Source organism: Antechinus flavipes, chromosome 3, assembly GCF_016432865.1.
Source record: "Antechinus flavipes isolate AdamAnt ecotype Samford, QLD, Australia chromosome 3, AdamAnt_v2, whole genome shotgun sequence".
In the NCBI taxonomy this organism is placed as follows: domain Eukaryota; kingdom Metazoa; phylum Chordata; class Mammalia; order Dasyuromorphia; family Dasyuridae; genus Antechinus; species Antechinus flavipes.
The window spans coordinates 25,162,762-25,187,742 of NC_067400.1; the positions used below are offsets into that span (position 1 = coordinate 25,162,762).

Consider the following 24,981-nt stretch of genomic DNA (forward strand, 5'->3'; position numbering starts at 1 on the left):
CCCTATAAAAACCCACCAGATTGGTTAAGAGGTGGAAGTGGAGAGAGGTGGAAGTGGAAAGGTGGAAGTTCCATTCCCTCTGAGATACTAGCAGAATTATAATCAGGATCAATTCCATGGGATCCCAGAGGACCTGACTTGTTTCACCATCACCTCTGTCTGCCTTTCTTATTGTAAGTATGGCCCCTCCATAACACTGGCAGCTTTCCTATCTCAATATGGCTTCAATGTCTCCTGCTATTCTAAACTTTACTAAGCATGCATTAAAATAACCCATCACATAAAAGCAAAAAGGGGATAAAAATACCAGTCCTGCAAGTCACATTTTGATTTAAATATTATTGGTGATATAAATTCTTAATTATTTCATCTCACAATAGATAGATTGAATTAACACATCTAAATGGGGTGAAGTTGAATTGTTTGCTTTGGACATCTTACTGCTGGGTCAGAACATTTGAATAAACTGAGTAAAGATATAAATTATTATTTTTACAATTGCACAGTTCACTATTTGCCTCATATAGCAATAATCAAGAGTTTCTTCAAACTATACAAAAGAAGCAGAGAAAACAACTTAAAATGAAGATTTTGACTGCTTTTCTTCAAGAAATCCACAGGAACATCACTTTGATCTTCAGCCTAATCTCTATTTCTACATCAGTGTTTTCTTTGAATATATATAGTCAGCAAGTACCAAGAGGTGTATTCACCTGCCTGACCATAATTCTTGCCAGAACACACTCCCACTAGAAATGCTGACCCAGCCCCATCACAGCACAGCCAGAGGCACAATTGCAAGGGCCTCTCACAGGCACACTGCAACAAGAATTTATTGTGGCTCGTCATGTCTGACTCTCCATGACCCCATTTGGGGTTTTCTTGGCAAAGACTCTGGAGTGGTTTTCCTTTTCCTTCTCCAGTTCACTTTATAAATGAGCAAACTTAGGCAAACAAGATTAAATGACTTGCCCAAAGTCACACAGAGACTAAGTGTCTGAGAGCACATTTGAAATCAGCTCCTCCTGACTCCACTACCCAACAGCCCTCCAACAAGGCTCCTGGGTTTAATTAACCTTCAAACTGGTCTTAATCAAACTATTGTCTATCTCTCATTCTCCCTCCCACTGCCACTTTCTGAAAACCTATTTATTTATTTATTACGCACCTACTACTGGTAGGCAAAGTGCTAAGTGCTAGGAATATAAATCTCTTTGATAAAGAGGCAAAGGTAGCCCCCCCGCTCTCAAGGAGTTCACAATCTAATGGCATCTATAACTCATCTCCCAACCTCCTTCTTTCTGTAGTGAATGACAACTTGTGACACAAGCACTTTTACTAATAAGTGAAAATCTCTTTCACTCTCATGCTTCCCATCTCCTCCCTGCTTTTCCCAGGGCTCACTTATTCACTTCAGTCTTTTATATCCCAGATCTTCCAGATTTACAAGTTCCTTCTACTATATGAATGAATGAAACTTTGTCCTAATATGAGTAAAGTTCCCAAAAATGAGAGTTATCCAAAAGCTAGAAGAGGCTGCGTCCTGGTAGAATAGTAAGCTGCTAAGAGATAGAGAGAGAGGAGAGAAATCTTGAATTTGCTTAAACTTATCTGTGACAAGATCAATAAATTAAAAAACCATTAATAGTGAGAAAAAGACACAAATACTTCTTTTATTTTTTCATATACAAAAGCAACATACTGTTCCAACAGAATGTATACTCATGTAGAAAATTAAACCTGAAGAGAAGGTTAAAAATGTTTAACATTTGTCATACTAACGGCAAAAGCATTGCCCTTTATATATAACATCTAATAAAGCATGATTTCACTTGCTTTACTCCAATGCTGAACCTTTCCCAGACTAAATGAAATGAAAAATCATCAACTCTTAGCTGACAGATTTAAATCCTATTTAAAGAAAGAAAGGTGTTTGTTGAGATAAAAGGAGGGGCAATTGAAATCTAACAATGTACAACACTATACTCTTATTTGAAAAACATTCATTTCTCAACTCTGTGAATGAATACAAGCTGCCAGAACAAGTCGCAAATCGTATTGCTTAGCAAATTGCCTGAAAATCAAATGAAATATTCTTACCTTAACAACATTTTCTTTATTTTGTGACATCATTTGTGATTGATTACCCAATTTGCCCACCTGTCCAGATTTCCAGTGATAGCCACTTGACCTTCTGTATACACAAAGAACAACAATGTAATTACTAGATATGTATACATTTCTCTTGCTAATGAAAACAAATATATTTTCTCATTTCCAGGAAATGGAAATCTAGTTTGGTGCATGGAATTGAATCATAAAATTAAAATGACTAATGATATATCTCTAAAGTAATTATACCCTCCATAACTCTGAAAACATAACCCCTTCAATAATGGTCGTCTTAAAGTATAAACAGCAAGCAAAATAAAGATAAGGATTTCAATTGTGGAATATTTTACCACTCCAAGCACACTGTGTCTTAGAGAAAACCCTGAGGATCATCATTCAGTTTCCCAAACTTACTGATCAGGATCCAACATTATAAATATTCTGGGACGCAAATACATACACACATACATACACATATATATGCAACATTTCAGCACTAAAAGGCAACATAAGTTTTCAGGAAGGCATAACAGTGTCATTTGAAAAATTTTCCAAGCAGAGAATGTATCAATCTATTCTCCTGAGGATGAACTGTAAGATCCTTTGATCCAAACCAATGAAGAGCAAAAGCTTTCAACTGAATATTCAGAGGTGCCTAAAGTAACTGTGAATACTACAGAAGAAGGCTTCTCATTCAATTAAATAAATCTTTATTAAATAGCTCTTTTGTGAAGAGTACTTCCCTAGGAGATGGGGAATCAATCAAGTTTGGATACGCTATGGTCTTAACCCATATGGGTTGCTCTGATAATTATATTGCAAAATAATACATAATGATACCATTAAATAGATTATAGAAAGTTCCTTGGGGGAGGTAGCATTTGAATTGGATTTCGAAGGTCAAAAAGATATTTAACAAGCAGAGAAGGGACAGATCTTTTACAGTCTGGGGATCAGGAATTTTTTTAAATTAATATTTTCATAATTGTATTTGAAGATGATTTGAAGACAAAATACTATGTACTTTAGGTTCATGCATTTAAAAACATTATTCTGAATGGCACTCTGATGAAGCCAACTGCCACAGGGGGTCTATGATACAAAATAAATAAAAACAAGGATACCTCTTCTAGAGAGATAAAATGAGGAGAACGAAGCCATAGACAAGATTTTGGCAAACAGAGAGTGGTCCAAGTGGCTGAATTATAGATAAAAAGGAAATAAATTGACTACATAAAAATAGGGGTGGTCATCCAAGAACATGGATGTCAAACAAGGAGGTTTGAAGTTAGCTCTTCAAATCAAAACCACTGAAGTTTTGGAAGCAGAGACATGATATGAACAGATCTAAGTAAGGTAAGTTAGGATCCTTTTGGTATGAAGGACAGATTGAAGGGGAAGGAGAATGGAGCTAAAAAGACTTGTTAGGAAGCCATTGCCAATAATCTAGAAAGAGTTATTTCTAAATCCGATTTTTCTTGTGCAGCAAGATAACTGTATAAATATGTATACATATATTGCATCTAACATATACTTAAACATATTTAACATGTATTGGTTTACCTGCCATCTAGGAAAGGATATGGGAGGAAGGAGGGGAAAAGTTGGAACAGAAGGTTTTGGAAGGGTCAGTGCTGAAAAATTACCCATGCGTATGTCTTATAAATAAAAAGCTATAATAAAAAAATAAAAATAAAGTGGGACTATTTAAATTTAAAAAATAATAATAATCTAGAAAGAGTAATGAAGTCCTCTACTAAAGAAGTGCCAACAAGAACAGAGACAGAATGGACAGAATTTTGAGATGGATAAACTATAAGATGTAGGAAGATGGAAGAATTGTTAAAGATAATTAACTTGCCACTTAGAGAAGGACTAAATCCTAGGGAGGAGTTGTTTTAGAAATAAAAGAAAACACATTTATGAAGTAACTACTATGTACCAAAAACTATGCTGTCTCATTTGATCCTCACAACAATCCTGCCCATTTCACAGATGAGAAACTTAAATCAGCAGCAATCAAATGACTTGTCCAACGTCACAGAATTAGTAAGTGTCTAAAGAAGGATTTGAATTCAGGTCCCCTTGAGAGTCTGGCAGCAGAAAAGGGTGAATCAAGGACATCCAAAATTGATCCAGAAAAACCAGCAGCCCAGGAGCAACCAGTGACCGTAAAATGAGAAGGTAGGACTAAACTATGGTAGAAAAGGAAGCGTTTGGAGCCTTTTGGAGCAGTTAAGTGGACTGTTGGGTAGTCAAACTTGACCTCAGACACTTACTAACTATATGACCTGGATAAGTACATTAATTCTATCTGCCTCAAGTTTTCTTGTCTGCAACATGACCTGGAGAAGGAAATGGTAAACCACTGCATTATCTCTGCCAAGAAAACCCCAAACAGAGCGATGAAGATTTGAACAGAATTGAAACAACTAAACAACATCATCTTAACTTTAGACCTAAGGCATTATTCATTGTACTACTTAACAACCCACATGACGAATTTGGTTTAGTCATCATGAAATTAAGAGTCAGTGCAACATTCAGCTGTCCCATAGGCATTTGGTGACAACAGTTCAAAGCTCAAAAGACAGCTGGTGAGAGTTATCTGTGTTGAGGTGATAACATGAGATAATTAACAGAATGAGAACAAAGAGAAAAGAACCAAGAGCAGGACCCTCTTGGATTAAAGGTTTATCCTGGAATGATAAAACTATAAATAGAAAAAGCCAATGGAAAGGTACAAAGAGAACGTAGAGTATGGAGTCCGTGAAATCAAGGGAGAAGGGAGGATACAAAGGAGGAAGATGTATCTAAGAGATAATTATGCCTTTTCGTAATAAACAACTGATTCTGTCCATGAAGGATGCCACTGGTGACCTCATGAGAATATTTTCAATAAAAGAGTAAGGAAAAAAGACAGTTGCACTCGTTGCAGACAAAGTAGGAGATGATATTAGCTCATTACTTGGAGGGATTATTTAATCTTGTGTTTTACATCCCCAGGGCGTTGGACATAAAAGGCACCTCATAAATATCTGTTGTTTACTTAATAGAGTTATTAAGTCTCTCGATAAATTTTTGCAGAGGTTCTGTAGAAGAAGTAATGGTAGAGATAGGCTGACGGCTGAACTATGTAGAAGGATGAAGATGAAGTCCTTCGAAGATGAACAGACTTCTAGTCATATTAAAAGTTGAATCTGAGTGAGAGGTAGAATGATTGCTTGAGCAAGGCCATGACCCAGGCAGATGGAGACTTCCTCTGGGAATGGAAGGAGGGCTGAACCATCTATTCAATTATTCTAAGTTTAAGTGAACAGGTATGGTCAGAAACTTGCCCCTCTCCAATCCAAGTGTTAGACTCAAGTACATACTGACCTCATCTCCCACTTCATCCTGACCTCCGCTGGAGGTAACCCAGGGTTCTTACTCTTCCCTTACCCTTTATCCCACTACACTCCGCTCTATCAGTGGAGGTGGATTACAGCTGTACTGCTGGTTACAGAGGAAAGCCTTGACATCTGATCTGTGAACTTTGCCCCCAAGCCCTAATTTTCAGAAGGCCATAAAACTAAATACTCTTTCTGTTCTATGGCCTCCATTAGAATGTTAAACTTCTTGAAAACAAAGGCTGTCTTACTTTTCTGTGTTGATCCCCAAGGATTAGCACAGTGGCTAGTACCTAGAAAGGATTTTCTATTTAGTTCTATTGAAAAAAGAGTTGTCAAAGCCACTGTGGAAAAATAGGATGTAGAATTGATATAATACAAAGAAATAAAATCAAATCTTTATTCTTCCGCATGTTCGGGGAACAGAGTTCACCAGAGAAATCAAAATTACTCATTTTCTTAAGGAAAACATGGTTAGAGTCACATTAGCATATAAATACTTATTGAGAGAATTCTAGAAATTCCACCTACTCTCTTTCTTCTTTTTCTCGGCTCATGCTTGATTGTAATTGTTGAAGTTTCTTCTCCATTTCTTGGGTTTCCAGCTCTAACTGTACTTTCTCTACCTGTAGTTCCCGGACATTCCTGAAGAAAAAAGGATTGAAATGAATGGTAATTACTCCTCTTGTAAAAAAAAAAAAAAAGTGCTATGTATGTTACTAATAGAGGAAAGATAGTGAAGTAGAACATTATTAGTTTGCATTTTAATTTTTTTTCCCTTTTAACTAATTTTGCAAGGAAATTTCAAAATAGAGTGGCCCTATTTTCACTTTCCCCACCAAAAAAAAAAAAAAAAAAAAAGCTCCCAAAGGTACCCCTCAGTCTTCAGGATACTGCCTTTATTAAGATTTCCTTTACATGCTGGGCTTATTTAAATCTTAAATATTCACTATTGTTACTGCTCAGCTAAAAGCAGAAATTATAAATCATTTTCTTTCCTACATGAATTATATCCAGAAAACTCAAATAAACTACCAAAATAATGTGAGATAATTAAATTTAAAGCTATTTAACAGATTTAAATATTGCTTATCCCCCAAGTTTTTATACTTGTAATGAGATTAATCACAATTTTTGTCATTATTTCAAAAAATTCTTCAATGTAGACAATATTCACAATATGGGTAATATTTGAATTATGTTAGTAGCTAAAACCTTAATTTAACAGTTGTTGAAAATGTTAGTAATTTCTACCTATGTGTATGTATGTATATACATATGTGTGTGCTTTCATGTATGTGTGTGTGCATAAATCAACACAAATACCTATATCTAGAAAAATAACAAAATATGTCACAGTATAAACAAAAACCGACTTACTTATTTCATTACCAAAACTCATAATGACTAAAAATACAAGAGCAAAAATTCTCATATTCTACTTTGTTATTCCTCTATATTTTTAAATACATGTCTTAGTTTAATTTCAACATTATGCTTAATCAAGATGTCAATACTGAATAGGGTAGAAGAAGTAAGGGAAATATCGTTCAGGACTTCAGAGAAATGTGACTTAAAACTTGGATCTAATGTTGCAACCTGAATGATATCTCATACTAAGACGTACTTAGTCAAGAAAACAAAAATATAAATAAAAACAGAAATTAATAAATCGAAGTCCCTTTTTCCCCTTGATACTATATAATTCATCATTTGATCTCCAGACATAATTTAGAACTGTTCATATATTCAAACAAAACATTATATACTTAAAACAGATCTTAGATCTTATTGATGAGAAAACCCATCAAATTTATTTCATAAGATACAAATAAAAAAAAAGCCCATAAGCCTTCCCACAATCTATACTTTTTAATCTCTCTTCTCTACAAATCGATTCCTTTGTTCTATGTTTATCTATTATTACTCATCTTCAAAATGGAAGGTGAATAATTCAGCACTGTGATGTACTTGAAGTGAGATCAGCTTAAATTGCGAAGATCGTAGGTTAAAATTTGGCTTCTATGATTGATAATATAACTGGAATGATGATTTGTAAAACACTAGCTCCAACTGTCAGATGCACAGTCTGATGCACATACACATGGGTCTCATGGGGTCAGTGACCACAAATGGAGCTGAGAGGTAGGATGATACACAGCCTGTGGAGAGGAGTCCCAAGTCAACAAACTAGAGAGAGGGCCACAATTTTCTCCAAGTGCCACAAATTTTCCAAAAGCCTCCAAGGAAGGAGCTTGGCATCAGAGACAGAGACATTACAGTCAACACAGGGCAGGCAAGAAGCCCAACAAGTAACAGCCTTGAGAAAGTAGAGCAAAGAACGCTAATCCCCAGAGCTCACTCCCCAGCCCTTCTCCATGGCCGTCCATTCTCCAGCAGGACCCACAGTCACACAGACACACAGACTTGTATTCTGACTGAAGAAATGCCCATCTTTCTGTTGGGTACAACCTCCCCTGGGATTCTGTTGGAACAATAGCCAATCACAACTGTGCCCAACCATGGGCAGAGGAGAGGGTGATATATAAGGGAGGTTATATTCTGCCTGTACAGCCCCTAGGCTTCTGGGGAGGTGTGAGTGAGGTGGAGAGCTATATGTAGGAGTGGGGGATATGGGTGAGTGTGGCTGTGGGTGTGATGGTAGTGTTGCTGGTGCTGCTGATGGTACCACTAATACAAAGAACATACAGAGCTAAGGAACATTTTTTTAGTACAATTACTATTTTTCTCTAAAATGGCTTTTTAATTTATAACTCCACCAACAACACATTCCTCTGAATGGTTTTTTTTTTCCTTTTCCCACAGCCCTTCCTATTCCAATAACAAATTGCAAAGATATAAGCCATCTAATTATCAGTCTACAGAGACCACTACCTGCCTCGATGTCTCACCAGGGCTATAGATCTAGGATGGTCTACTCCTAATCCTTCTGATCTCATTCATTCACTAAGTATGTGATTTTGGGCAAGTCACTTGACTTCTACTTGCTTTAATCCATGGGACATGGAAATGGCAAACCACTCCAATGGCCTCCATACAGGATTACAGAGAGTCAGACACAAGAATGACTGAACAACAATACTACTCTTCCTAATTCAGGCTCTATAATAATATAAGGAAATCTTAAAGAGATGGGATATTTTGGGAGACGACCTTTGGTGGTTTAAAATTATTTTAGGAAGTCTCCAAGGGTAGCAGTATATAGTCTGGATCACCAGATTTAAATGGAACTTTCTATCCCCAGAAAGCTTTGGAAGTGTCAAACCTCAGCACAGTTTACTTCCAGCTAACTTATTCCTGATGGCTTCCCTACAGTATAGACTCATTCAGAAGACAGTGTCCTGTATGGATGAGGTGAATTTTGAGATGGATGAGAATCTGAGGTACCTTCAACTATTTCTTAGAAATTCATTAGATACAATAATCAAGTCCACATCTATATTTTATATTAATAGTTCCCTTAGAGGCATAGACACTAGAATTATCCCCTTTTCACAGATGAGGAAATCAAATCTTGGAGAAGTAAAATAATTTGCCCACTATCAAACCAGTATTCAATTTCAGGACTGCAACTTGAACTTGTTTCTACTAACTATAGGCTCAAGGGTCTTTTCATTGTAGCACACATTTTAGAGATCTCCCTAATTCTCTATTTCTCCCTAAAGTAATTTATACAGTCTGAATGAGAAAGCATTACCGTGAGTCATAAAAACCATCATGGTAGCTTTGGTTCATCTGTAGCTGAGATTATTGGCTAAGCATTCTTGTCTAAATCCAACTTTCTCCTTCAATTATTTTAGTGCCCAAATACTATTCATTTTCCTTGCTAGTTTTCTCAAATATAGATGAATTAGGTATGAAACATTTATATTTATATCTTGAAATCCTTGGATAGAAAGTGAAGGATGAGAAAAATGGAATTAGGGATGCATAACATTTGAGCTGCATTATACATTTAAATTTGAAAGCTATATTTAAACACTTTTAAAATTCTGACATCTCCAAACTTTCACAATCATTTCAATTACAGTTAATGGAACACATGAACTTACTTGGCTTTGAGTTTTACAGAGTTTCCAGTTTTTCCCCATGGAAGAACTATAAAATCATTGGTGTTCATGATTTATGATGTAATAATATCTTCTTAAAAGTATTTTGAATCGTGAAATCTTTTATGCCATATAACCTGATCATCAAATGGAACAAATAAGTTTTAGCCAAAAAAAAAAATAAAATGCAAGCCAAAATGACACATACAATGAGAAATTTAAAAAGGAAACAAAAAATTCATGATAACATGATCCAACTCAAATTCTTCTATGTAACATCTGAGATTCTATATTAGTCTATATAAACTCATCATCATATAGAGGACATACCTTTAATATCAGATCACTTTAAAAGAAAAATGCCATTAGGTACACATAGAAAAAAGTAATCATAGCATCTTTTTCCCCCCTGAGGCAATTGGTATTAAGTGACTTGCCCAGGGTCACACAGCTAGGAAATGTTCAATGAGGCCACATTTGAACTCAGATACTGGAGACTTCTGAGCTGGTGCTCTATCCACTGCGCCACCCAGCTGCTCCCATAGCATCCCATTTTAATACAAAACATGTAGTCAGGGAAGGGAGCAGAGAAAAGTTTGGTCAATATATTTACATGAAAGTAGTATATAATCCATGACACTGCTGATGGAACTGGACTAAAATTATAATTTAACATTTTCAAAGCAGTCTCCTTTAGAACAATACTAAATGAAAGTTATTCAAGTATGATTTACTATCGATATTTGAACCCATTTTGCAGATAAGGAAACTGGAGAAGAAAGGCAGTGACTTACCTAAATGCCTAAAAATATTGACGATAAGATTAGTAGTCTGAATCCCCTGACCCAAATATCAGTATTCTTTTAGAATCTATAACCTTTCAAACATAAAATTTCAAAGTTCCTTTATTGGATCAGTTTAGAGTTTCCTCCCATTGAGAGAGATTTCATCCCCTCTTAATTTTGTTTGATCCTCTAGGGATTCATCATCTCATCCCTAAATCTGTAAACAAATATTTATTAAACTTCTACTATGTGCCAGGCATGATACTAAGTGAAATATGGGGAAAAAAAATCACTGCTCCAAAGGCCCTTATGTTCTATCAAGGAAGAAAATTTAAATATTAATATATATGGGAAAAATCATGGGGAAATATTAAAATGTGAAGGCAAAGGGCCCAGTAGGTACAAACAGTTGGTGGGAACAGGAAGAGTTCTGGGTAGAAAGCTATACAGAAAGCTATACTTGAATATTTTCCTATTATTATTTTTATTGTTTTATTTGTCTGATTACACATGTACATTATTTTTTTTAAAAAAACACATTTCTTTATAAATCATGTTGGAAGATAAAAATCAGAACAAAAGGGAAAAACCACAAGAGAAAAGAAGAAGAAAAAAGAACATAGCATGTGTTGATTTATATTCATTCTCCATGGTTCTCTCTCTAGAGGCAGATGACATTTTTTTGTCCAAAATTTATTGGGATTGCCTTGGATCACTGAACTACTGAGAAAAAAATAAGTCTTTTAGAGTCAATCATTGCACAATCTTGCCATTACTGTGTACACTAAATTCCTAGTTGTACTTGTTTCATTCAGCATCTATTTGTATAAATCTTTCCAGATCTTTCTAAAATCAGCTTGTCCATTGTTTATGGAACAATAATAATATTCCATTTCTTTCATATACTACAATTTGTTTAACCATTCCCCAATTGATGGACATCTACTCACTTTCTAATTCTTTGTCACCACAAAAAAGAGTCATTACAAACATTTTTGTACATTTGGGTCCTTTTCCCTCTTTTTATGATTTCCTTGGAATACAGACCCAGTAGTAGTACAGTTGATAAAAGGGAACAGTTTTATAGCCTTTGGGGCATACTTTGAAATTGCTCTCCAGAATGGCTGGATCATTTCACAACTGTACCAACAATGCATTAGTGTCCCAGTTTTACCACATCCCTTCCAACATTTATCATTACCTTTTGAATAGTATCCTGAAGAGAGAAAACCAATGAGGTAAAGGTAATGAGGGAGCCCCCTCTAGGCATGGGGCTCAGAGTTCCCAAGCAATGAAATGACATCAGTCATTTCTCAGGTTGTTGTTAAGCTCTTAACATGTCTTACCTGTAAAATGGGTTGCAGAAAGACATGGCAAACCACAGCAGTCTTTGATAGGAAAACCCCAAAGCGGTTCACAAAGAGTCAGATCTGACCAATGTCGATTAATATTCTATCATATAACAGCACAAAGCTTTTTTTTTTTTTTTTTGGGAGGGGAGAGGGAGGTAATTAAGACTAGAAGACTGCATATAGTAGTCTTGCTCTCCTGAGTGATTTTCTTAAAGCCAAAAGACATCTTTGTTGAGATACCAAGACTACAGCAACTCATGTCAGACACTGTGGTAAATATCGGGGAATAAGAGGAAAGGCAAAGATTTTCTACCTTCAGTGCATTCTCTTCTAGTGGGATAGAGAGTATATAAGTAATGAGAAAAATACAAGAAATGCAAAGAGTAAATGGAAAGTAAACATGTAGAATAGAGAGATCACATTCTACCTTTTTACTATCTTACTCTCTCTCCATATACACATACATACATATACATATAGATAGATTTACACATATACATATTTATATATCTATATACACTGACACTCATATATAGATATGAATGTGTTTGTTTTATATAGAGAAATATATACATATGTGAATATATGTATGTGTATAGATAGATTTCTTTCCTCTGACGGCAATTTCCCCAGCATAGGCCTTCAGCACTTCACAGCTGAACTGCTGTCTTAACTTGCTGATTGGTCTCCCTCTCTCAAATCTCTTCCCTCCTTTAATCTATCGTCTACGAAGACATCAAATCTAGCTTTCTAAAACATAGATCTGAACCATATGGCCTCCTCTTCAATAAATTTGAATGGCTCTCTCTATTCTAAGATCAAATATAAAATTCACTATTTGGCTTTTAACCTGATTGGTTCCTAAAGCCCTACTAAGATGATGATACAGTGACACCTCTTACAGGTTACTCTTGACAACCATTTTTACTCCATACTTAGAAAACCTCCTTTCCTCATATCCACCTCAATATCCCTGGTTTCCTTCAAGTTTCAGCTAAGACCTTTCCCAGACCTCCTTAATCTTTGTTTCCCCATTTTATCCCATGTTTAGATATTGTTTTCCTGTGTCCTTTTCCAGCTGCCTGACTTCCTTGAGAAGAGAGACTGGTTTTGTTGCTGGTGGTGGTGATTGTTGGGTGGTTGGTCAGTTCTCTCTTTGTATTATGAATGTTTAGCACAGTGCCTAGTACATAGTAAATACTTAATAAATGTTAGCTTTTTGTCTGATGGACTAGGGAAGCCAGGAAGTAGAGTTAAGAAAGGGCAGCTGCCAGTGAAATGAGTAGTCAGAAAATTTGTTTTTCTAAAGATCTGCAGGGAAAGCTGAGCAATCTTTCTCTTTTCTGAGAGAATTCAAGCCCAACTTGGTTCCCTTGAGAAAATAAACTTCAATGATCTGGGGGTAAGGAAGATAACCCTAGAAGAAGACATTCACTCGATTCAACTTGGGTCAATTCAGTGCAGTAAATATTTATAAAGTACCTACTGTGTATATGAATTGATTATGTTTGACAAACCCTAGTTTTCACATTGACTGAATGATTTGGAAAATGTGACAGTTCTTTGAGATTAATAAGGCCATATTTAGAAAATTACTTTTTTTTCCCCAAGGTATTAAATGAAAAACCCAAAATAGTCTATCTAACACACACTGATGGCAATTCAGTGTGGCTCCAAGACCTGTTATTTTAATAGGTTCTTTGGTTATGATCATAATAATGTTATCATTGCATTAGCAAAAATGGAATGAAAAGGTCCTTGATGGGCAGAAAGACTGTCCAGTCTTAATGACCACTGCTCTTCACATAGATACATATGCAAATAATATGGATAACATATTTTGCAAATAGCTGGTTGAATTTGCTTTCTTTGGGGAAAAAAAAAGGAAAACACATAAATTCCTAAATACTGATCTCCTCCACATTTATAATTATTGTTTTATATACAAATTAACCAAATTATTTTATGCATTTTATTTTACACATGTAGTAACTGAAGGTTCCCTTCAATTAAGATTCCATCATATAACAGAACAAAGCTTTTTTTTTTTTTTTCCCATGGGGGAAAAAGAGAGAGATAATTAAGACTAGAAGATTGCATATAGATAGGAGTCCAGCTCTCCTGAGTGTTTTTCTTAAAGCCACAAGACATCTTTGTTGAGATACCATGACTACAGCAATGTGAATATGGTAAAAAAAAAAAAAAAATTACCAATCCCTAGGCAAAATATTTAATTAATAGAATAAGACTAAACCACAAATTTTTAGTTCAAGTCAAAAAAAAAAAATCAGGAATGCATACATGCTAAGATGTATGATGACAGTGGATGGAAAATGAAGTCTTTTGAGCATGTTATAACTTTTCCAGGCACAGTATTTATTAAATTATAAGATGCTGAAATATGACCTATTGTAGACTGGCTTGATTCCACAATATATATTCCTAGTTTGAGGAAATAGACTAGAAGCATTCAATGGAATAAGGCCAGAAAAATAAGGAAGCGTGAGGAGTTAGACATCAGGACAGATCAGAATACATATTGTCACAAGTCGTCACTCTGCCTTTGTCCCTAATATCTATAATCTTTTTGGAATACCTCAGGAGAAAAGGAGGATAATAAAAGTATTTTATTCAAATACATTAAAGTTTAGAAATGGAAAGTTGGGGAGGATTCATTTTAAAGGCTGAGTATTTTTTAAAATGTAGACCATTTTAGAATCCATTAAAAATAAGAATTTTTCCGCCATATATTTAAGTCAAGTAACCACTGCCCAGCTATTTGGTTCTCTCAATAATTTCTAATACAAGTCATCACAATAAAATGAAGGTGTTCTGAGTTTGTTGTTTTGTTGTTGCTATTGTTGTTTGGGGGGGTGGGTGCTAAACTAAATTCAGTTTAAAATTTTAATCTTATGAAATTTCACCTTAATAGTTCTTCAAAATTGGCTTTATATTGTATTTCTATATAATATATTTATTACTATATTATATATTTATATAATTTTACAGCTGGGAGGACCTCAGAGGCCATGTTGAGCTAGTGTATGAAACTCAGAAATGGGAACCACACAAAAAAAATTAATTTTAAAAAAAGATAGGGAATCACTCATCTGTAAGAATCCCTGAGAAGCTTCAGGTTGACCTTATTTGAAAATATCATATCATCTATGTTTGATATTTTTATTTATTTTGTTAAATGATTTCCAATTAGATCTTAATCTAGTTTGGATTACCCTCAACAACTGCTCCATGCAGCCTGTGTGTCTAACATCTCTTTCTCTTACAAATGAGAAAAGAGAAGCCTACAAAGGTTAAGTGACTGGACCCACTTCATCCAAATGGTACCAGAAGTAAGCTTTGAACTCAGGTGCTGTGGACCTCTGCATAGGCTTCATCTTTGCATTCCGTTCCCCAGCCATCTTCTGAAGCCTTCTCATCCTGGACCATTATTCTGTGTTGGCCCCTTCTACTGCAGCTCACTTCCTTCTGGGTCCTCCATTTTGGGGAGGGGTATAGACTGGCCATCCTTCATCTTCATTCCTGGTTATACTTCTGATCCAGCCCTCCATCCACCATAAATTCAAACTACATTTTTCATTGCCTCCCCCCAGTGTAATATAAGCATAGAAGGCTGATTTGGGAGCCTGAAATATCTGGCTTCAAGTACTTCCTCTGAATCATACTGGATGTGAGAATCAGGGCAAAGCCACTAGGACTAGAGAAGGTATTGAGACATTTTACATCCAAGAATTCCTTCTACCTCTGAAATCACTGATCTAGTTATTATCCTATCTTGTGTTAATTGCACAAAGCCATAGATTATTATGGTATTATTATATCCAGGTATTATTATTATATATATATTACATATAATATGGTATATTATATACAATTTGCATATGAAGCTACTTTAGCAATAATGATAATTTCCCCAATACAAAAATTGGTCTCTAAATATAAATATCGATCCTTTTATTAAAAAATTTATATATATATATATACATATATATATTTCTTTACCTGTGGAGAAAATGGCAAATTTTCAAAAAGTCCTTTCCATCTCCAAATTCTATGCTCATATAATCCAATAAATTGTATCCTCTGTCTTTACAAAGATTACCCATATCCTTTAAACAAGCTATTGAGGAAGTATTCATTCCTCTATCCCACTTCTTTTTAATTTATAACAAATAAGAAAATCTGGAGGAGAATATATTCTATTTTTGAAAGTCCTATTTGCTAAGGTTTACAGCAATGTTTTAATAGCTTAAGCAGCTTTTACATTTCAAATATCAGGCCACTTATCATAGTCTTTAAATGGTTTCCCACTTCCTGCAGAATCAAGTTTAATATCCATACTCTTGTGACTGGCTCTGGGACCATTCCCTCTACTGTCTTATCTCCTCCTTTCTCTAGCCTTATCTCCATATGCTTCAACCAAAATAACTTATTCCATTATCCTTAAATTTGCCCTACTCATCACTTGTTTGTGTATTTCAGAAATATTTTCTCCTTTTTTCTCTGTTTAATTCAATAAACTTCTGCCTTTATTTATAGTTCAGTGGCTCGTTTCAACTCTGCAATTAAACTATTCTTCTCTCTAAGACAAGATGTCTCTCTGCCTCAAACTCCTTACTCCTTCTGAAAAGTTTACTCTTTTGCCATTCATTTGAATGTTATATAATAACTTGCATGGGTTATGCCCAATCTTCCTAAGTAGACCATAAACCCTTGTAAGTAAGGAAACCATACCTCTTTGCACTTCCATCTTTACATATAAGTACTTAATGTAGTTCTTATGACAACATTGCCTTAATGATCTAAACAATATATAAAAATGCTCACAACATGCCCCTACTATTCCTAGATTCCTAATTCACAATTAACCTGTTGCTTTATTGGAGAGCAAACTGAGATAATGATATTGGAAGATTCAAAACCTTGTATGGGTAGGAGAGGAATGGAAATACCAAATTGTTTCTACTACAACCCTTTCCAGATCTGCAGTTTCATGTGAATGGGTCTTTCCTCTCTGATCTCAGAATCCAACCCCTCTATGCCTTTGTAAATGATCTTAACTAGTAACAAAATGCTCTCCAACAGCCTGAGAGCAAATTAGTCATGACTCTAGGCCAGATGTATAACATTTCCAGCTTGACAGGATCTGCTGTAACTCACAGCTATAGTCTTTGAAAACCTATAGTCACCTCCATCCCATGATGTGACATCTAGGTGAACCTTTATAGTGAAAAAAATGGGCCTCTTTTTAAAACATTAGTTATTTGGGGAGGATTTACAACTCAGTTTGACTTTTATTAAGTACTTCTTAGAAGTGTCAGCCTGAGTTAGCAGAGAGAGGATGAGTCTAAAAACAACAAAGACTTGAATTTAAGTTAATCCTATGTCATATAGATGGGTAAGCTAAGGGGAGTAGTGGATAGAATACTGGGCCCTGGATTCTTTCCCCATTAGATTACAAACTCTTTGGAAGCAAAAATTGTTTCTTTTGGATTCTATTTGTATTTCCAGTAGTTAGAATATTGCCTGGAAAATGGTAAATGTTTATATGTTAATATTAGCTACTGACAGGAAAATTAATTTTAATATTGTTAATATAAAATATAATACTCCCTTTTGAGTGTCAGGATGGCCTTATGATATTGAGACACCTCTCCCTGTAACTCTAGTAATGTTTATGCATTCCAGCTCTAGAGGTAAAGGATTCTCAGCCAGGTTGGCCGTGGCCCCACCCTAGAGAATCTTTGCTCTGTTCATCCTGTAAACAGAAGCTGGCTAGAGCTGGCCACAACTACCAAAAGTGATTCTAAAGTGCCCTGGCCTCCATATTAAGATTTGGAACAAATTAAATTATGAAAGGTTAAAAACAATCAAAATAAAGTGGGTTTTTCTGGCTCAATTGCCAAGAGCAGCTGGGCCTCCTGACCAGAGATCCCCACCCCCTTTTCATCTTAAAAGTAAAATCAAACAAAAAAAAAAAAAAAAAAACTTTAAAAAAAAAAGTTTTCTATAAGTTTTCTTGGCTGACATATGTGGGAACCCAACTCTTGATTCTCTTTACCTCGATTAAAGAAGCCTTTTTTACTTACAATTTTGATTTATTTCAGAACTAACGTTACTTCTTTAGGCTGTAAAGGAAAATGCTTGGACTAAGGGGGGGAGGGGTTCCTGTCTGCATACTTGGGGCACAGTGCTCCCTGGCAGAGATGGATTAGCTGACCCCTAATCTATGATCCTTCCAGGAGCCACCTAGTTGGGGCAAACCCCTTCACACACACTCCAAGGCTGAGTTTCTTTATCTAGAAAAGTTAAGGGATAGACTGGAAGTCAACTGTTCTGTGACCCAGATAACTGTGGGACCCCAAGATATCTCTTCACCTCTTTGGGATTCAGTTTCCTTAAGTGTAAAAAGGAAGAGGCTGAACCAGATGGCCCTTTATTTAATGATCTTTCAGTTATCCTCTATCAGTGGTGTGAACTAGGACTGGAATCGATGATGGTTTCTGATGTGTGAAGCAGCACAGGGGATGGAGCCCTGGTCCCAGACCCTTCATAGCTGTTTGACCCTAAGCAAGTCACTGTTTGCCTCAGTTTTCTCAAAGGTAAATGGGAATACTAGTGGCACCCATTTCACCCATTTCTCAGGGTTGGTGTGAAAATTAAGAGATATTTGTAAAAATGTTTAGCACGACGACTGGTACATAGAAGATGCTATATTAAAGTTGATTCCCTTCCCTGTATCATCCTGCTATCTCTGTGCCAGCTTGGAGGAAAGTCCTTTCACCACCTCACTGGGGGCCACAATTTCTCCATTTGTAAAAGCAGAAGGGGGTGAGAGAGGGGAAGTTGGCCCCCCGGACAAGTGATCGTCTGTCCCTCCGGATTCAGCCCCAGTTGCAGGTAGGGGTAGCTGGGACCTGGCTCAAGGCCGGGCCTGGCAGGTAACAGCCCCGCCCCACTCCGATCCTCAGTCCCTAGGCCCGCACACACCTTTATAACCCCAGCCGGCCAGCTGCCCCGCGCCTCCCGGGCCATGTCCGAGCTCAGATCGCCCGCCCCGAGCCCCGCGGGCCGCCTCACAGGCCCACCTGGCCCCCGGACCCACCTGTGGCCCCCAGCTCCTTCATCGTCAGCACCGCCTGCAGCGGGCGGGCCGCCCCGCCCCGCGCCGTAAGGCGCCTCTGCCTTTGTCTCCCTGGTTACTTGGCGACCAGCCGTGTCCATGGCAACCCCTCGCTGCCGGACTGTACCATTCCGAGCTGGACCTCAGGGATAGCGCGGCGGCGCGTTCCAACCGGCCCAGGTGTAAGGGGAGGAAGCTGCCTCTGTCCGGAGTGACCCCCTGGCGTCCAGAAAAAATGAAAGGGAAGACTGGAACTGTACAGTTATCATCTTTGTATTTCCATCTCCAGAGCCGAGCGCATCCTCAATAAATAACAACAACCAGCGTTGCTACAACGATGTAAGGTTTATAAAACGTAAATCTCACCTGAGACTCAGTACCCTGTGAGATGGTCGCTATTAGCTCGCTTTACAACTGAGGAAACTGAGGCAAAAAGGGCGAAACGGTTGATCAAGATCACACAGTTAAGTTTATGAGACCCAATTTGAATGAAAGTCGGGCCCTGGATCCATTGTACCCCACACCAGACAAATGACTGTGGACAGATGACCCAAGTTATGAGCCAATAAATTGTAATGATGTGCCAGAGAACAGACACGAAAAGCCGTTTGTAACACAATCTCATTTCCATTTAGAAACGTTTCTCAGATCTGTGGAACAGAGCAAGATCCAGAAATTGTTATGACGGTGATGTCTTATGAGAAAGTATTTTGAAACAAAATATAGAGCCCTTTTCTCAAACCTATGATTAGTGACAAAGTGAAAAGCAGTTAGAGGATAAAACAACAATCCCAGAAAATAACATACTGTCTACAGAGGCATAATCAATTCCTTAAGGACAGTTAAGATGATGCATATGTTGTTTTTTCAGATAACTTTCTTTCTTTCTTTCTTTCTTTTTTTTTTTTTTTTGACAGTCTTCCTGTTACTGGAGTCTGTTGATAAACAATCTCTTCCCTAAAAAACTCCATAACATACTCTTAAATTTAATTTTCATTATTAACATTTTCTCTATTGTTTTCTTCAATCTAGACAATCCACAAAACAAGAAATCAAGCCTTCATTTGCAGCTACTGTCAATTTCCTAGTAAATGCTCACACTGAAAATTTAACAATTGGCACAACACTGGCTCCCCCCATTCACAGGAGAACATCATCACTTAGCATAAAGAGAACTTTGGCTATGTTTGTTATCTGTCCTAGCTCACCTATCTTTAGGCAGCTTGATGTCATCCATATCTTGCTTCAGTTCAAAGGCTCACCACACTGGTACCCTATTAAGTGCACCCACCCACTTGATTTAACCTAGCACAACTCAGAACTCTCAAGGGGAAGCAATTCATCAAACACAGTCTCCCTAACCACAAAAATCACAAGGGTTACCTAGCACTCCTTATTCAAATAACTGTTTTGTGTTTATTTGTTTTCTGTGAACTTGGGAGTTAAATTACATTAAACTTGATTTTTTTCTGATTTTTGAGATGCTATGATAATCCACATCATGTAATGCATTTGTATTTGCATTTTTCCCTCATTAAAAATAGGAAAATAAATCAGCCAGGTATGATGGAGTTGGCAGGAAAAGACAACTCTTATTCTTTCTAGCTGTGTGAACCTAAGGAGGTAATTCAGTGCTTTGAGGACTCAGTTGCTTTACCTTTAAAAGAAAATGAACAAATCTTCCACTTCCCCTCTCTCCAGATTGTTACGATCCAAGTATCCTATAAGGCCTAGATGATTTATTGGTGTTATACTAATATAATCCATGCTTAGGCAGCCTCCATCCTCATATTCCTGGTTTCCAACTAGAACAGCTCATTGCAACGATCAGAAAAAAGGACTTGGAAAGAATAATTTGGAACTAGGGAGGGTCCTATTTGTTATTTTAGGCAACTGTTTTGACTTTTCTGGCCTTATGTACCTCATCTGTAGAAGGAGGACATTGAAGAAGGACTAGATTGAGGACCCTTTCAATTCTAGAGCAATGATCCTACATAATGGAAATGTTGTGGTATTTAGTTGAATAAATGAATTAAAAATCCAAGGGAAGAACTTCTTGGTGGCACTACAGTGGGAACAATCATAATCATGCCATATGCCAGAATGTCCAGACAGGAATTCTGGAGAAAGATCACAGATAGGTCATTTGCCCACTGGGAAGGGAATTCCCTGCTTTCTACTTTCATCATTTTCCTGGGAATACATGGATTAGAGCAAGAAGCCAAAGCATTCTTGACCCACGTGGCATTATGCTTACCTGGATGGAAAATTCCATTTCATCTTAGATGTAACAAAGACCAAGCTGACAGTATCAATTCATGAGTTACTTGATCATAAGAACTGGAATATATTTGGATGAGATTTATTAGCTTCCCTTTTTAGTTGGCTGCAGGACACAGGGAGCATTTCCCTCCAAAAAGAATCTATGCCAATTTAATTCAGAATATTGAAAAATGAGAATGTGAAAGAACATGAATTCAGATCACACTAAAACATTAGGTCTCCAGCTGACTGGCATTCTCCATGGAAAAGGTAGTAATAAACTGAGGTGAGCATTGAAATAGCATTACCAGCAATAGGGAATCAGTTAAAAGTTCTCAATATTGTCTTTTTATTACCTTTCTATTCTAGTAAATTTAGTTTCTAGCAAATGTATCCTAAACTGTGATATAAGAGTGTTTTTTTCTAATTCACATAAAGCTGGAAGGAGATAATCTTAATGAAAATTGTGTCATTAATAAAAATAATAACAACAACAATAAGAAGCAGCGCATTAAGGTTTTCAAACGCCTTTACAAATCTTATTTCATGTTATCCACATAACAATTTTAGATGTTATTATTATCACTTTATAAATTTTTATGTATGCTTCAGACCAAGAAATCATTAGGGGGGAAGAAGGGGATGGAGGATTTTATTTACTAAGTGTTCCATAAGTCTATACATTAACCTATAGAATTAACCTACAGAATGAAGGTGTTACTAGATACAGAGTTTGTTTGGATGAGAAAGCTTTCAAGCAAAGAAATTTAAGAGATCACTATAGAAATCTTTGGGAGAGTCAACAGAGTTGAGAAGCTCAGAAAGCAGCAGAAATGTTCTCAGTGAGAAAAAATTTCCTTGCTAAGAGAAGTTAACAGTCACTAGATTGTTGTGCATGGTTCCAAAAAAAGTCAATTAGGTTAGTAGAATCTTTTGTGACATTTGAGGACCAGGAGTGATCTGCATTAGGGGATGAATAGGTGAGTTGGAAAATCCAACTCAACCAATGCTCTGCTGGAAGGATGTGAGGTGGAGGACCAATTATTTGGTATTGGTCCAGAATGCCATTGACTGCTTAATTAAATTTCTCATTTGCCTTGCTATTTATATTTCCTTTATTCTCTTTCGTTCTGAAGTGATGGTTTATCCGGTTTGGTTTGGCATTGAAATATATTGTTGGGGTGGGGCGGGGGGGGGAACGGAGGGAGTTATGAATATGAATAAATGATGATCCAAAGAGAGACAACTAAATTGAAAAGCCATGAGTTTTCAGTCATGTAGGGATCTATGTACAGAGGAAAAAAGCGAAGATGAGCTTGTCCTCCCATATGTGTGGAGCACCAAAAACCTGACATTCACCCTCCCACATCCCCACCCCGCTTAGATACACTGTCAAACTTTCCAGATTGTTATTCTCCAAACTCAGCTTTCCATCACTCTGTTCTCAGAACAATCTTGCCCCCAGCCCAGAATGTACTTTCTCCAATTTTCAGAATCCCTAGTTTCCTTCATGACTTAGTTCACATACCTTGTAGAAAGGTTTTCCTGATGCCCCATTCAGTTGTTAGTAATCTTTTGCTTCAGTTTATATTATATTTACTTACCTGTGTTCATTTTATATCCACCCACCTCTTACTACTCTCACCCCTCCCACACATACATAGACTTTAGTCGTAGGGGTCCTCAAAATTTTTAAATTCACTGTCCCTTAGACTGTTGGCGGGCCGGACTATAGTAAAAACAAAAACTTTGTTTTTTGGGCCTTTAAATAAAGAAACTTCATAGCCCTGGGTGAGGGGGATAACGTCCTCAGCTGCTGCCTCTGGCCCTCAGGCTGTAGTTTGAGGACCCCTGCATTGGGGAATATAATGCCCGAGAGGATAGAAGCTATTTTATACTCTTGTCTTTGTATTCCACAATGCCTTGTACAGGAGATAGATAGATAGATAGATAGACAGACAGACAGAAAGACAGATAGATATACAGATAAAGTGATATTGTTGCCTGTCCCCTACTCCTTCAATAAAATGTGAGCTCCTTGAGAATAAGAACTGTTTCTATAAGAAGTGATGAGGGGCAGCTAGAAGATGAAGTGGATAGAGTGCCAACCCTGAAGTCAGGAGGACTTGTGTTCAAATCCCACCTCAGACACTTAACACTTAACACTTCCTAGCTTGTAACATTGGGCAAGTTACTTAACCTCAATAGCCTTAGCAAAAAAAAAAAAAAAAAAAAAAAAAGATGAGCAGGTTGATTTCAAAAAAGCCTGGAAAGATTTACATGAACTGATGCTAAGTAAAGTGAGTAGAACCAAAAGATCATTGTATACAGTAACAAGATTATGTGATAATTAATTCTGATAGACTTGGCTTTTTTCAACAATGAGGTGATTCAAGGCAATTCCAATAGATTTGTGATGGAAACAACCATCCACATTCTGAGACAGAACTATGGAGACTGAATATTGATCAAAGCATAATAATTTCCATCTTATTTGTTTGGTGGTTGTTTATTTGCTTGAATATTTTTTTCCCTCACATTTTTTTTCCTTCATTGTAGAGGGCTGAAACTCTGAAAAAAAGAATCAGATAGCAGAACACTTAAGGCTAATTATCTATTCCTCATAAGATAATGGCTCTATATACATATTTAGATGAGATGGTGATGTGATGGCTCTCCTCACCATTGGTGTTTGCTGAATGTTTTGGTGGTGAGATAATCATAAGCAAGGATTGGAGGCCTGGGGGAGAAAAGTCAGGATCATCCGGCTGTAGGAAGAGGAGGAGAGAAGCTGGAGACTCCAGACTCCAGGATGGAGGATACATCTTTGGCAAGCTGGGTGGCCTCCTTCACTTCTCTCTTAAAGACTAAGAACTTTGATTAATCCTGACTCTGACTGATCCTGAGGCCCTCCAGGGAGCTAGTCCAAACATTATACTTCACCTTTTGATTTTAGCAGATTCTGGGAGTTTTGAGACTAAGTTTTAAGTTGCTTCTCACTATATCTCAGTCTGCTAACTTGAAGTAGTCTATTGTATTTTTAAGTAAGTCTAATTTACATGACTAAAAGCCTTCTAAGGGCATGAACTAGAGGCTTCCAGGAAAAAAAAAAAAAAAAAACTGCAAAAGGAAAAAACAAACATCCTCTCTGGTATTTTCCATGCTTAGAGAAGTTTCTCTTAGAGAGGTTTGTGGAATCTGTCCTGGCTAGGCTAGTGTCCCTGGTTGGCCTGGATTCTTCTGAGGTTTGTGCTGCTATCCCAACATCTTCAACATGCCTCTGCTCCCCCAACCTTCTGCATTTCTGGCATGGAGGGTGGGCTAGTCACTGGGCTACCGACCTGCAGTTGGACACCCAGGATAAATTTGTCCAACCTTCTCTCCTAAAGTCCACCAATTTTTTAAAGCTCTGTAGATGACTTGAAAGGGCAGTTTTCTGACACCCCAAATTTTGGAGCTGTGTGTTTAAATTAGAATTCTGATTCTGAAATTTTATAAGATAGTTACTATTAATTAATGTGTGCCAAAATTGTGAACTTGTTTTTTCTGGTACAAGATTTTAGAAACATGTGTGCGTTAATATTGAAGTATTACTACTGGAAATTCAAATCTGCATTTGATTTGAAGTTAAAAAAATTTTTTTGTTCTCTGGTAACTTATTTAAAGAGGTCACATGTTTGCATCTCCTAATTAGACTATGTTGCTTTCTAAATTATATATTAGATAATTTATAAAAATTGTATGCACTGTGATTTAACAGTTTGGCAGCCCTGTTGGATATGTGGTATAAATTTTGTATAAAGCTTTGCACTACTTTATTGATGATGCCTTGTCTAGTAGGAGTTTCCCTTTCTCCCTAGATTGTAATAA

General features: G+C 36.8%; 1 protein-coding gene across 3 annotated transcripts in view; it reads right to left on the reverse strand.

Annotated features, from left to right (window-relative positions):
* The window catches only part of ZBBX (zinc finger B-box domain containing), a 112,952-nt gene extending 94,023 nt beyond the window's left edge, over positions 1–18,929 (reverse strand). The window contains exons 1-4 of one of the 3 annotated variants that reach the window (XM_051983124.1): positions 18,832–18,929; positions 9,575–9,708; positions 6,033–6,146; positions 2,101–2,194 (exon numbers count right to left, since the gene is read on the reverse strand). In XM_051983124.1, coding sequence (XP_051839084.1) covers positions 2,101–2,194; positions 6,033–6,146; positions 9,575–9,642 — 276 coding nt within the window. In that variant the 5' untranslated portion in view covers positions 9,643–9,708; positions 18,832–18,929. Of the gene's footprint in view, positions 1–2,100; positions 2,195–6,032; positions 6,147–9,574; positions 9,709–18,716; positions 18,790–18,831 lie in introns of those variants that run through there. The other 2 variants (XM_051983125.1, XM_051983126.1) reach the window with 2 other exon arrangements.
* Positions 18,930–24,981: the final 6,052 nt, after the last annotated feature.